Raw genomic sequence first — 15,042 nt, forward strand, 5'->3', positions numbered from 1 at the left:
TTTGTAACAACATCTTAATGGTAGCTGGTAACACGAACCCCCTTCCTTGTCCTTCCTGCTGCTCCTCTGCCAGGCATGAGAAGCATGCCTACAGTGCTCCCCAGGTAGGGTTTTCCCTCACTGCCTGCTTGAATCTAATAGTTAATTACTAAGAAATAAATTTAAAAGATGTATCTCTTTTGAAAATGTCCTCCAGTCCTTTCCAATCATCAGAATGTCTTTCTTCTCTCTAAACAATTATATTTTCTTTGTTCTCCATTTTGGAAAATCTTTCCAATCCAATAAGAGTCAAGAACCCAAACTTCACTATACCAAGAAGAGCCAGCTGTGCCTGCACTTGCAAACTTTGTTCCACTGCAGCAATACACTGACCTTGTGCTGAATTTGGGATATTTACCCTGACTTATTTGAGCATATGCTTTTCACCCTGTATGTTCCCTCCTTTGATTTGCAGTGCATCAGCCAGAATAACAGGGAGGTTTTCTAAAGGAATTACAGGGATGCTTGATACTCTCTGCACTTGAAACTCCTTTGACTCTCATTATCTGTGTTGGAGAAGAAACCAGAAGGATTCTAAATGAGCATGCTATTTCAAGTACTGCTTAAGGCAGGGGAAAAGGCAGAAATAAGTAAAAGTTGCAGTTTATTGCTCTTTATCTCAAAGTAACAAAGTTGTTAATCCTTGTCACTAATGTTTAAAAATTTGAAGCTGTAATTCTTTCCCCAAATAAATTCTGAACTATGAAATCTAATGCTGGTCTTACACAACTCTAGAAAGTACAGATTAAAACCCCTATCAGTTCTAACTATTGACACACTTGTAAACTTACCTTGCTCTGCAGTTTTCAGTGTAGCATTTGCAACAGGCTCTTCTGCAAGGACACAGTGCCAGTGAAACAGATGAGGTTTGTGTGTCCTGCTTCCCAACCCCATTCTGTTCCAAGCAGCAGCTGCCTTCTGGGAGGAGGGGAGCCCAAGGATGAGTCACTGTCTGACCCTGTGAGACATCATCTCTGTTCCTTGAGAGGCAGGCACCCAGCTGCTGACTTCTGCTTTCTGAGCCCATCTTTTCTATCAGACTGAACAGTCTTCACAATAGTGTCTGATTTCATTCCTGAAATTACTGTTTGAGTCCATGAAGGATTTGGTTTTCCTACTCATTTTGTGAAAGATAATCTCATACTATTTTAATAGACAGGGTAAAATCCTAAGATAAATGATATTGTTAGTAAAAGTTTCAATAAAAATTATTTAATTAAAAAACCTCTACTTTACACTTTCAGTATAAAATTCATAGATCCTCCTAATGTACAGTAGGTCAGGAAAACAGACAGATCAGAACACTGAAAAGACATTTGTTTTCAAATTACTCCACAGGGCAAATTGTTATGCTATTGAAGCCAGATACAAAAATTACAGCAGCTTCTTGGGGAACTAAGACCACCTGATTTTTATTTGCAGTTTGATAGTATAGTTGGCAAAAGACAAAATAAAAATCTTGATGTGTTCAGCATTAGAAAATTAAAATCACCTTTTTCATCTTGATTATTTTCTCAGGACAGTTCTTCCCATGCACACACAGAGAATACGAATAAAATTCCTGAATTGTAAAAAACAGGGGTTTTTCCTCTTTTTATTTATCTTGTTTCAAATATGACTGATCTTTAGTAGTTTTTGATCATGTGACCTCTTCCTTTATGAGAAAAAAATTATACTATTTTTAATACCTGATGATAATAATTTAAAAATAAAACATAATATTTTATAAAACAAAAGCCCCAAAATAAACTAAGACAATACAGTAGGAATCATATTTACAATAGTGTTGTTCCCTTTGAGCCTGGCCTTGGCTAGCATCTGTATTTTATTTCTTACCATTGGTTTAAATGAAGTCAAGCATGGTATGAATTAAAAAAAAAAATCTGTGGAAATGTCTTCTGTTAACATCAGTTATTTTGTGACTTCCCAGAGTGATCAATGGCTGATGTAGGAACCATATCACCCTCATTACAGATCCTGTTACAAATTGCTAATCATGTAAACACAAACCGAAATAGGATCTAAGGCCAGCAAGGGTAGCTGTAGCCATCCAAAATTACTTTTCCCACGACATGGACTACAGAGTACTGTTTGGGACTCTGGGAATCAAGACAGAGCTGAGGGATGAGCTGAGGCATAGCCTTTGAGAAATGCATTCAGCCTTGGCTTTCAGATTGCAAATGATGGCAAATCTATTGCAATCCAAAACAAATTGTTCCAGCAATTAATCCTCTTTACTGTTAAAAATGTGTACCCCACCTCTACCCTGATTTCTTATAGACTCCGTTTTTAGCCTCTGAAGTTTTTCTAACTTCACCTGAAGTATTAAAAGTCATCTGTTATAGAAAACTTTTCGCCCTGTCAGATATCACCAGCTAGTTCTGACCCTTCTGCTGCCCTCTGCTCAGCTGAGGAACTTTCCCAGACATATTTCCTGTAATGCATTTCTGACCATTGTCCAATTGCTCATATTTATTTTAGTTTGAAACATGAACAGTAGAACCCAACACAGTCTGCATGGATTTTTCTGTACTACACACAGACACCAGCTATTTCCCTGCTTCCTCAGCACTCTCACATGCTATATACACACCTGCACCTGTGCAATAAAGACTGCCAAGTGTCAGTGGGTAAAACTGACTGACCTTAAGCATTGGTACAGCCACACTCCTAAATACAGCTCCACTTGAGCATCCTGCCTCTCCCACTACCTCTCTTCTCTGTTTTAGAGCCTAACTGTAATGGGAGGTTTTTGATGAGATGCTTTTACAGCTTAAACCTCAGCGGTACACCTGTGTCTCTGTGTTTTAATTTCCTTTCAGCATTAATTATTTTTCTATCTCTTTACACCAAGTATCTCTCAGATGAGAGAATGTGTGAATGTTGATGATTTTATAATAAATATTGTTAGGCAGAACAATAGTTATGTGTAATTTGAAGTGGATATAGAAAATGTGGCAATGAAGGGAAAGAGCTAGTAAAACATACATTGCTAAAATCAGGAATTGAAAAGATTTTTTTTTCTCAGAACCATTGCAATAGCAGTTAAATTCCATTACTTTCAATCTGCCAGCTGTGAGAGAGAGCTGCAATTTTAACAGGTGAATAAAAAAGAGAAAAATGATGCAAAGCTCTGAAGGAAAAGCACAAAAGACATTACAAAGATGATTTCAGGATGGGAAAAAAATCCCCACCCCAAATCTCTCAGCAAGATGACAGCTGTGGGTTTAATGGACTATTCTTAAAATGAGATTTATATGCAAACTGCCTACAGAAAGTTAAAAAAGGATGCTAATAACCTATAAATGCTAAAGGTTTTAATCTCAGGCTCAAAAAAATTTGATGGCAGTGGATGGAATGTTATAACACACCATAAATGTCCCCATTAAGTGATTGTTTCTCTGACTTGATGCCGTTGTGAATGATCCAGTAAAAGCACAAAGCAGTTGTCCTGTTGCTCCTTCCTGCTCTGCTTCTTCCCAACTCAGAGTCTGTCAGCATGGGGGTTTTAGGCTCACATGCCACCCCATCACAAACTAGGATTTTTTTCTATTACCGTTGAAAATATTCTTGATCTCCTAATGCATTCCTTTGCCTTGAAAGTTTTGAACATTCAAGCATTAAATATTGGATCAGCATTGGAGACCCTATCACTGATGCATCCATTGACAGCTGCACCTTTGGGTGACAAATCTTCCCCCAGTTCAAAGCTCGATCTTTATCCACAGGGAGCTTTGGGGAACATCAATTCACACCGTCTGGAAACCAAGAATGATTGCTACAGATTAAATAGGTGGGAAAAGATATTATATCCTCTAAATTCTGAGTTACAGGCTTCTGACAGCCAAATACAACTCTTGGCCAATAAATGGGATACTTTGGAAGGTCCTCCACTTTGGGTCCACCTATTGCAGACAGTAAAGAACAAAGCATAGCAAAATTTCATTTTTTAGACATCTGACAAGCGTGCTCTTATAATTTTTGTTCCAATGAGTTAAGGCATCTTTCCCATCTGCTTGCGCCTGCTCTGTGCCCGACTCCAGCATACCCGGCAGAGCTGGCAGGAGATAACACACACCTGCACCTCTGATTTGTACCAAGTTACCAGTGTGGGCAAGGGGCTGCTGAGTTGTGAGCAGGCTATGTTTTTTTGGGCTACTTTTGTTATTAAGACAGATACCTACCTGTGTGTTTATTTAAATAGCTTGTGTGTACTGGCAACACACATGTAAACACAGACATACATGCAGATACCACATTAGAGGCAAATGAATACACTTCTACATTGCTGAAGCAATGAATATAAGGTAAACAAGCAAACTGGATCATTGCTTTTGGCATAAAAAATCCCCATTAACTACATTACAAAATATCCCCATGACTAGCAGCTTCAACAGGCATGTGCAGAAATACTTGTGCAATCTGCTTCTTCGTTTAGAGAAATTGTAGGAGGCATTGCTTAGGAAAGCAGAGTTTGTGCAAGCAACACATTGCCTCAGCATCAGAGCTTTAGTCACACTGTTTAGAATTCAGTGGTGACAAAAGCTAAATTCTTCCTCCAATATTAAATATAACTCTGTTTAAATGTGGAAAAGTAGCGCCAATTTCTTAAGTGAGAACTAAAGTGAAGTTTCAGTTTTCTTGTGACAATTTTATAAAATTACCTAAAAGGTTTCAGAATTAGATTGATTGTTTTTCTTTTCCCTCTGTATTTAGTAACTCTAGCACTTTATCTTCCTTCCTGCCACTGCAGATCCAGCAAGGTATAGTGATTCGTGTCCTTCCCAACATGCCTGGAGGAGCAGCTAGAAGGCCCCTGGAGAGTGTCAGTTCTTCAGCTCTTTCAATGCCAGAACTCAGGCTGCTGAGTCAAGAATGGGTTTGATCTCTGGCAATAGTTTTAAAAAAGAAATTAAGTTTTAGATGAACTAAATCAATTGTATTTTCAATAAAAATAACAAAGACATGTTATCTGAAGAAACTCAAGCATGACATTAGCACACGGTGAGTCCAAGAGTGCTAACACCTGTAATGCTCACAGTGATAGACTGTTTCTGGTTGTGCTGGAGCCCTACCGAGAGGAGCGATTCATCCCATAGAGCTGGAAAGAGAGAGAATCGGATTTTCGCTTGCCGGCCTTTCTGCCTGTAATACATCTCAGCCATCCAGAAGAAGCCACTGGAACAAGTGCGGAGGCACACTCCATTTCCCATCCCTGTGGAAGACACCCAGCCCGTCCCGCTCCCCACACCGCACCTTTCAGCCCCGTTCGCTCCCAGCGAGAGGCCGCCGAGCTGTGTCCGTGCCCGTCCAGGACAGCCGCTCTTGCCCCGGGGATGCTGGGGGTCACCTCCCCGCTCCCCGCGGTGGGACCGGGACCGCGCTCTTCTCTTGCGCTGCGCAAAGCCGCCGCACAGAGCCGGTGACGGCACCGGGGAACCGCGAGGGTGACTCGGCGCCGGAGGGAGGGAAGGAGCGGGGAGGGCGGCTGGCCCCGCTGCGCCTTTCGCCCCGTCCCGACCGCCGGCAGCCGCGGTGCCCACCGGCCCGGACGGGGCGTCCCTGGCGGCGGAGCATGCTCACAGGGCGGCGGGGAGCGGGCGGGCAGCGCCGGGAGCGCCGCTCCGCCGCGCTGGGAGCCCGGGCGGCCACGGGGCAGCGGAGCCGCCGGCCCGGGCAGGAGCCACCGGGAGTCGCGGGGGCGTAGAGCGAGCCCAGAAGGAGCGGGCGCGGAGCGTGTGCCGCGGGCAGGGTACGCGCTCAGCCGCGGAGCCGGGAGCCTGGGAGGAGAGGAACGCGCTGAGCCGCGGAGCGCAAGCGGAAGGACGCGAGGCGGGGACCCAAAGCGGGGTCCGCGGGACAGACGCCCGAGCGGGGGGACCCGCCGAACTGCGGAGCGGCAACCCCTGGAAGGAGCCGCGGGGCGGGGACCTCGAGCAGGGGGACTCGCAGCACGCCGCGGGGCGGGGATCCCGAGCAGGGGGACGCAGCGAGCCGCGGGGCGGGGATCCCGAGCAGGGGGACGCAGCGAGCCGCGGGGCGGGGATCCCGAGCAGGGGGACTTGCAGCGAGCCGCGGGGCGGGGATCCCGAGCAGGGGGACTTGCAGCGCGCCGCGGGGCGGGGACCCCAGGCGGGGCCCGCGGAGCGCGGGAGAGGGACCCGGCGGGGCTGGCGCCGCGGTGGTGGCGCGGCGCGGAGCCGGAGCCCGGAGCGCGCCGAGCGGCCGAGCGGGGCCGTCCGGCGGGGGTGGCGGTGGGGCGGCGGGGCAGCGGCCCCATGGGGCCGGGCGGCGGGGCGGCGCTGGCTGCTCGGCGCATCCCGGCCGGAGCCGCCCCGCCGCCGGCGGGAGCCGCCAGCGATGCTGCGCGGTGGCCGGAGCCCACTGCCCCCGGCGACGGGGCCCCCCAGCGAGGCGCGGGCACCGGCGGGCGCCCCAGGCGCAGCGCAGGTGGCGGCGGGCAGCCTGCTGGCGCTGCTCATCCTCTGGACTCTCTTCGGGAACGTGCTCGTGTGCGCGGCCATCGTCCGCTACCGGCACCTGCGGAGCAAGGTTACCAACATCTTCATCGTGTCCCTGGCTGTCTCGGACCTACTGGTGGCCCTGCTGGTCATGCCCTGGAAGGCGGTGGCGGAGGTAGCTGGGTACTGGCCCTTTGGGGCTTTCTGCAACGTCTGGGTGGCCTTTGATATCATGTGCTCCACGGCGTCCATCCTCAACCTGTGCGTGATCAGTGTGGACAGGTACTGGGCTATCTCCAGCCCTTTCCGCTACGAGAGAAAGATGACCCAGCGGTTGGCTCTGGTGATGATCAGTGTGGCATGGGCATTGTCTGTGCTCATCTCCTTCATCCCTGTCCAGCTCAACTGGCACAAAGGTGGGGATGTTGTTGCTGCTGATGATATTGGAGATGGATTTGAAACTGCCTGGGCAGCAGCAGGTGCTGTCACCACCTGGGCAGAAGATATGAGTACCACATGGGTGGCATTAGCGGCAGTGAGACCCTCTGATGGGACCTCTGGCAGCAATGATACCCTCAGTGGACCATCGGAGAGCTGTGACTCCAGCCTCAACAGGACTTACGCTATTTCCTCCTCCTTGATCAGTTTTTATATCCCGGTGGCTATCATGATAGTTACCTACACTCGAATCTACCGCATTGCCCAGGTGCAGATTCGTCGTATCTCTTCCTTGGAGAGGGCAGCCGAGCATGCACAGAGCTGCCGGAGCAGCCACATTGACTGCCACCATCACACGAGCCTCAAGTCCTCCATCAGGAAAGAAACCAAGGTGTTAAAGACGCTCTCTGTCATTATGGGTGTCTTTGTGTGTTGCTGGTTGCCATTCTTCATCCTGAACTGCATGGTTCCCTTCTGCGAGAGCCCACCCAGCGACCCCCACGCTGGCCTGCCCTGCGTCAGTGAGACCACCTTTAATGTCTTTGTCTGGTTTGGTTGGGCTAACTCTTCTCTTAACCCCATCATCTATGCCTTCAATGCTGACTTTAGAAAGGTTTTCTCCAACCTCCTGGGATGTGGTCAGTTTTGCTCTGGTACTGCAGTGGAGACTGTTAATATAAGCAACGAGCTTATCTCTTACAACCAGGACACCCTTTACCATAAGGAGATAGTGACTGCTTATGTTAACATGATCCCAAATGTGGTTGACTGTGAGGACAATCGCGAGGACCCTTTTGATAGGATGTCCCAGATCTCCCCTGACCATGAGGTTGCCACTGACTCTGCCTGTGAGCTGGACTGTGAGGGGGAGATTTCGCTAGGCAAGATAACACCTTTCACTCCAAATGGTTTACATTAAATTGTGTCCTGGTCTGGTCAGTTCTTCTTGGAATATAAAAGAAAATATTAGCACTGAGTGGAAAAACCTGCTTGATGATGTGCTGTAGTTTGGTCAGTCAGTTTATGGTAAATTCACTCTGTGGGTAGTGCTTTGCAGGGTGTAGACACTGTCATACAGGGGGCTGACGGCACAAACTTAAATCAGCACTTCCCCAGGCTGAGGGCAGACCAGGCAGTCATGTTGATTAGCTGTGGTGAGGTATTGTGGTATAATTGCAGTCAGTTCATATTTATAATGTGTTTGCAAATGAAAGGTGCCGTTGTCACTGCTAAGTATTATGACTTCTAAAATCAGGGACAGATGTGGCTGGCATAGACATTAAATTAAAAAAAATTCCGGGCTGTTGGTTTGTTCAGATCTTATGTTTCTTTTTCTCCATTTTTTTGTTTGTTTAGTTTTGTTTTTTTTTTTTTTTTTAAAGATAGAGATAGTGAGGTGGTAATTTGGATGATTATTTAAATGCGTGTTTCTGCCAAAACAGTTTATGTGAAATCCTTGTTCTCCTAGGCGGCGTTGTTGCCTATGATATCCTCTGTTCCTGGATGAATAAATAAACATTATATTGATCAAGGGTTTATTATCTTTCATTTGTCACCCTGAAAGGTTTACAAGTATTCCAACTAACATTTCTATATGAATAGTTAGAATGACACAGTTTAACCCTATTATTTTAAAAGCAAATAGTCTGCATAGTTTTTGAGTAAAAGCAAGGCTCATAGGAATTATTTACATAGATGAACTTGTTTATATGGCTCTTACAACTAGATTTATACCTGTTTTTCTTTAATATTATGATGCTATCTTTCTGAAGCCAAGAATATCAAGTATACAGATGGATAAGCTATTAAAACTTTCCATTTAGTACTGTACTTGAACTTACTTTTTAAAAGTACTTATTTTTTTTAATGTAAAGAGTTTGGTGATAGAATTAGGAGCTGAGTGTGTCTAAAAACAATAATTATGTTTGAAAATTATATTAATAGTCATCATTTCCCAGAGTAGACACCAGAGAACTCATTCATACTGAGAGAAGAAAAGAATTCTGATAATGTATTTTTTTAGTTACTTATTAACTGGAATTTAAAGGTGCTGTAAGTACTTCAACTAAACATTTTAAAGTGATCTTTAAAACTGAAAAGAGTATTTTTGACTCAGTTTCTGTTGAATCATTTATATCAAATGGAATATTAGAAACAGTTGTAAGCTTTCAGCTCAGAAATCAAAAGTAATGCTGTTTCCAAAAGAAGTGATCAAAGATAGTAAAAGCAATACCAATATTTATTTCAAGTTTTGGCTCACAAAGTGAACAACACTTGAATTAATTTACCCTTTAGAAATACCTGTGCCATGAGTTGAGCAGATTTAAATTGAGTGGTAGGTGTAGATTCTGCAGCCCTCCCTCCTGATGGCCCTGACCTGGGGCCTCCCCATCCTGCCTAACTGGGAGCTGAAGGCCCCTGTAAGATGGATAGAGGAAAAGTGGGATCTGCATGGTTCAGGGAAAAGAATTTAACCAGATGCTGGAGCTTGTGAATGTTATGGGTTTAGTATTGAGTCTTCTTGGATGTTAAACCCTTGATACTGGTTTGAGGGTTATCTTCTGCTACCTGGGGATATGGGGTGGGAGAAGCACAGGAGGCATGATTGAAGTGTGATTGATTATGGTGGCTCTGCTGCAATCTGGTCTGCAAGCAATGTTTTATGTATGTAGTCTTTGATGTTAATTAATTGTGTCATATTGGATTACCTTTTCAATTGCTTGCCACTGAAGGTTGACATCTACCTGAGCATTTTTTTTTGCTGTTGATATGAAATCTCAGTGTGATATCCCTTTACAGCTGTCCTTAGGGAAGGGTATTGTGACTGTGGCTTAGGGAAGCTTGAAAAACAAATCTCATGTCCATAACCAGGTTCAAACTACTAATGGCTTGACATTGAGGGTGAATACCTATTCACCTATTCCTATGCTAAATTCCTATGCTAAAGCAATCATATGTTGTTGGAGTTAACCATAGTTCTAACCCTGCTGGTTAGATAAACTTGCCCAGAATAAAATAATTTTCCCAAATAAAAAGAAAGGAAACTGCTTCTGGTGGTGCAGAAATGAATTATCCCAACCTGAGTTTAGATTTGTTTGCATTATCTAGTTACTACTCAAATGTTGATGCTACTACAGCATTTTAAGCTGGATTTGTGCAAAAACCCAGTGATAATCCGATGCAAGAGATGCAGGCACCTGGTGCTGATTCAAGCTTGCAGGGCAATGCCTGTATTTTATCCAGTTTTTCTACATTTAATCAGAAGCAGCCTGGGGAAATGAGGAGGGGAAGTCTTGTCTCTCCTTGAGCACCTGCGTGCCAGCAGGCTGTGCAGCCTGGTGCTGTGGGAGTCCCCTGCTCCAGAGGCAGTGCAGAGCAGCAGAACAGAGGGTTCCCCCCACCTGTCCCTGTGTCCTTTCTGCTGCCAGTGATCCCTGGGCTGGGTGTGGCAGCTCCTTGGATGCAGCTCACTGCAGGTGTGGCACAGGGCTACACGTACACAAGATGTTAGTGCATCACCCTGACCCGTGCTCTCCTCGTTGAGGCTTTACCTGCCTGCCTTTCTGGAATAAGTGAGTGGGCTGGCTCTGGGATGCAAGAAGACATCTCCATCAGTGGATTTATGTAACAGCTTTGTGCAGAATATTAGAAACAATCCTTATCTTACATCTGAAGGAAGGCGTTGTTAGCCAGCCCCTTAATTTTGTGAGCATGATTAGGGCAGTACAGAAAACTGGCCAAATTGCCATTTTCCATTAGTAACTTCTAGTTAATGACTTCATCTGGTAAATGATTTCTGATGGTGGTTCTATGATGTAATCTCCAGTCCTGAAATATATGTCTGTCAGGGGGCTTAATTTTCAAAGCCTAGGAGCATCAGAAAGGGAGCGTTTCTGCTTCAAAAGACAGACAGAAGGTACTTTTTTGCTGGAAGCAGAGCTTGACCTTACTGATCTCAAAGAAAATGTTTTCTTAACTCATAGGGACAATGTGTTGCATTTTAATATATCTTAATTACTTATCACTGACAAAGCTAGAGTATTCAGAATTAGTAAAATAAACTTTTAAAATAAATGTGTATCTTGCTTTGAACTATAAAAAGAGGCAGCCCCTTTTAATGAAAACATTGCCAAAAGGATTGTTCTAACTTGTTTCCCTCAGATGAAACTGCTGCCCTACTTTTTAATGGTTTCCCTCTTAAGGACTAATGTATCTGCCTATACAAGGAGTGGAGTTCACTGGAAGTGCAAGTGGGTTTTTACAATCCTATATCCTTGTGGTGTCTCTCTGGAACTTGTCTATGCTGGTGGTTCTGTGCCTCTCATCTGCTTTTTTCTACCTTTTTTTTTGTACCTAAATGATTTGAATTCATGGTGCAGTTTGACTTTAACTTAATCTAGTCCTGAGTGGTAGCTGATTTCAAGGTCCCAGATAATTTCTGGGTTTTATTTTTTTTAGAAATCTTACCTTACAAATTGTTAAACTTTTAAATTACATCTTAGCCAGCTGGATCTGTTAGTCCTGGATAGCACCATACCTAAGGAGGGTCAGTGTATTTATAGTCTTTGTGTGTATCTTTGTGTGTAATTACAGATAAGTTATTTTAAATCTTCTATGGAAGAACAGAACGAGGGAAAGTATCTTAATTTTTAAGAAGCTGAGACATGCAGAACATGAAAGTACTGTGTTTTATGTAAAATGCTGCAAACACCATATAAACTCTTTCACTCTTCAAACCCTCAAAGGGCTTTTAATACCTCTGGCTTTAACAATGGATGTTGGGTTGTACAATGGGTTTTGGTTTTTTTTCACAAGCTAAGGAAATATAGGTGTCTTTCTGAGAGGCGAACACAAATAAAACACTTTCCAAAAGGAGAAAAAATACTGCAGTAATTTCTGGTAAGTCTGGTCCTTTATTGCTTTTCTTTCATTGTTTTTTTTACTTTTACCAGCCACACCTGATGTGTGTCTGTAGGGAGGCTCCCTACTGAGAATTCCTGCAGTTTTGTAACATGTAACAAAAAAGGCTTTAAAATTAGGAAGCCTTCTCTAGCAATGACACTGAGCACAGTCTTACACCATTTAGGAGTCAATCATGTAAAAGCTCAGCATTCAAGACTGACAGGACTGGAGGCAGTGTTCAGAACATGCATCAGACTGGAGGTTTGAGAGGTCACAAATTCCTCAGCTGTTTCTATGTACCAAAATCGCCACTCTTAATAAGGAAACCATTTTTGTCACTGTCACACAGAAGGCAGGGTACACACCTATGTCTGTGTTAATAATTATGCAGAGATTTTTCTTTCCTCTGAGGCCATCTTCACTACTGTTTAATTGAATTCATAAGATCTTTAAAAATATGCAGTGCCTATTTAATTCAGTAGAAGACCGCAGGGATAGATGTGTGCTTAGGTCACGGAGCAATGAAATTATTTCTCCTTGCTTCTTTTGAGTATTGCCCCTGGGATTCTCTGATAGTGGGTGAAGCCATCTTAAAGTCAGCGCACTGAACAAAACATTTCACCCGCTGCAATGCAGAAACATTTTTTTTACTCTGTATTTGTATTTTACAAATACAGATGTATTTGGTTTTTTTCAAACTTTGAAAGACTTTTCAAACGTCTCAGAAGCTTCATGCATCTGCACAGAGAATCTCCACTTTGATCATAGAGCAGCAACAACTATTGCATTTTGAATGTTGTTAACTATATAGTGCACTATGTATTTATTTATTATCCTCCAAGTTTAAATTTTTTTTAAAGATTAGGGTATACTTAAAAACAATCATGTGCTATAAATGAGGATATTTCTGTTAATCAAAGATATGTCTCTTCAGCCTTTTGTTCATTGTTGCAGGGGTATCATTCCAGTTGATGGTAGTGAACAGTAATAGCATTAGGTGTGTCATGAGTGGAAATAGAAATAATATCATCTGATGGATTGTTTTTTTCAGAGAACCTGCTGTCTCTCCCAGGATAGTTTAGTTTAATGGAAAATTTACAAGATGACTTTATATTGTTGTATGTTGAAATCCATTCTTAGTTGTAAATAGAGATAGCAGTCCATAATATTTGTCATAGGCAATTATTTAAGGAGGATAAATACTTTTATGGACTTAATCTTCATATCATAGCCATCACAGTCACATTTATGAGATTTATAAAATACTATGCAGTAATCATAAAAAATTAAAAATTCCAGTCTGTGAAAAAAAATTTCTTCTTGTGAATTATTCCCTGCAGTTAACAGCAAATCCGTGTTTGTATTGAGAACTGCACCCTCACTGCTACCATTAGCTGGAAAGCTCTGAACCTTCTAGTATTAGTCTACTGATTTGTGGTGGTAGGAGGGAGGTCTGAAAACAAGGAAGGAAATAGCAAAATGGCTTCTGTTTCCATGAAATCAGTCTGGTGTCAGCCAGCTGGTGCAGGGGACTGAGGGCAGGCAGCCGTTCCTGACACACAAGAACTTCACCCTCCGCCACAAGTGCCTGCTCCTTAGTGCCCTTGCTCCCAAGGTGGGTACTCGAAACCTGCATGTGATGCATAAGAAATGTGAATTTTTAAAAGAACGGCTATTTTTAGGTTGCTAAATAAAAGAGAAACCACATTTTCTTTTCTGGGGTTGTGCTCTGAATCAAGTGGTTTCAGGTGAGATCAGCTTGGCGTCACCTCTCCGGCACAGCTGGCGCCTGGCTGTGGCTTGAACGGATGTGGCTGCAGGAGCTGCTCGGGGCTTTGCTGTCTGAGTGCACCTAGGTCATAGTTCAGGGGCCCAGTATTGAGCTGAAGAAATCCAATCCTAAATTTGTAGCGTTTTTCAGTTTTTCCAGAGGCCCTGGTAGCCACATAGCAGAGATGAGCCTCGAGCTTGGTTGCTCCTGAGGAATTGAAGAAGTCTGGTCTGTGGCTCATCTGATGCAGTTTTGAAAATGTCCCATTAATCAAATATTAACCAGGAAGTTCAATGTACCCTCTGACCTCATTTTTCCAGTCTGAAAGGTTTTCAGTAAGATTCAAAATCTTAAGTTTCTAGCCTTTGGCCTTGACCTTTTGCTTTCTCTGTTGACTAGACATAGTCTCCTTTGGTGAGCAGAAGCTCCTGGCATGGATCTTGCTGCTCAGGTTCCTTATTGTCACCAGATCTGGAACTACTTCAAGCTACACTTAAATTACATTATTTCTCTGCCCAAAGGGAATCTTATAGGTCTTGTTGTTGTTAGTTGTGTTTTTTTTTGCAAGCAACATCTCCTTTCTCAACACAAGATTATTCACCAAAATCATAATTTAGAGGACAAGAGTAAATGGATTTTTTTTAAAAGCTCTTGGGGATTTTGCTTGAGAATACAAAGTGAGAATGGATTAGTATTAGACATAGAGCTAATGGAGTATTTTTCTACAAAAGGTTTAATTTTTTTTGCTTTTCCAGAAATAAAGGCTGAATATTTTAATTGTGAAGAGTATATTAATTTGATTTTTACATACTTGCATGTATAGGTTCTTTTATATATATTTTTAAAAAACAATTCAATCATATTTATAGGGTAGTTAAATATATTTTTTCTCTATAAATATAAAATGTACAAATTCATTCAGAAGAAGCAAGTCAGATGTTACAATTTTATTATCTTTCATTACAGGAATAAAATACTAGTACATAGTCTTCCTAGATTAAACATCCCAGTGCAAACTTTTTTCAACTAATTCATATTCAAAGCAGTTTTATAAAGACTTGCTAATCAATCTTTATCTATAAGCATTCTGAGACAGCAAGAAAAGAAGATTTAGAAGTACCTCGAGGTCTCTCAACAATGGATATTAAACAACACTTTTGTCTTTCTGGATCAGAAAAACAAAGATGCAAACTTCTTCACAGTGTGCAAAGAATTTCTGCTTCATCAGAAGATAAAATGTTTTGTATAATCTCCAAACATTCAACTGAGGTAAGACAGTGTCTGAATGTTAAATGGCTTCTTAGGTAGAAGCATTTTCTGTATTAAACAATTACTTTGATAATTCAAATAATGCCATTCTCTTAAAAGATAGTATTTGCAGATAGGGTTTCATAGGTTAAATGAGATATAAAAGTGCAAATTCCAGGACCA

General features: G+C 42.8%; 1 protein-coding gene and 1 long non-coding RNA gene across 2 annotated transcripts; one reads left to right on the forward strand and one right to left on the reverse strand.

Moving 5' to 3' along the window:
- Positions 1 to 4,915: 4,915 nt before the first annotated feature.
- LOC144246115 (uncharacterized) lies at positions 4,916 to 5,375 on the reverse strand. Its single transcript, XR_013339796.1, has 2 exons — positions 5,296 to 5,375; positions 4,916 to 5,217 (listed from the first exon to the last, which is right to left on the reverse strand). It is a non-coding gene; the product is annotated as an uncharacterized LOC144246115 (long non-coding RNA).
- Positions 5,376 to 6,399: 1,024 nt separating this feature from the next.
- Positions 6,400 to 8,471, forward strand: DRD5 (dopamine receptor D5). Its single transcript, XM_021554325.3, has one exon. The coding sequence runs from the start codon at positions 6,400 to 6,402 to the stop codon at positions 7,855 to 7,857; it is 1,458 nt and encodes a 485-aa protein (XP_021410000.2). The 3' UTR covers positions 7,858 to 8,471.
- The last annotated feature ends 6,571 nt before the right edge of the window (positions 8,472 to 15,042 follow it).

This window comes from Lonchura striata, chromosome 4, assembly GCF_046129695.1.
Source record: "Lonchura striata isolate bLonStr1 chromosome 4, bLonStr1.mat, whole genome shotgun sequence".
NCBI classification, from domain to species: domain Eukaryota; kingdom Metazoa; phylum Chordata; class Aves; order Passeriformes; family Estrildidae; genus Lonchura; species Lonchura striata.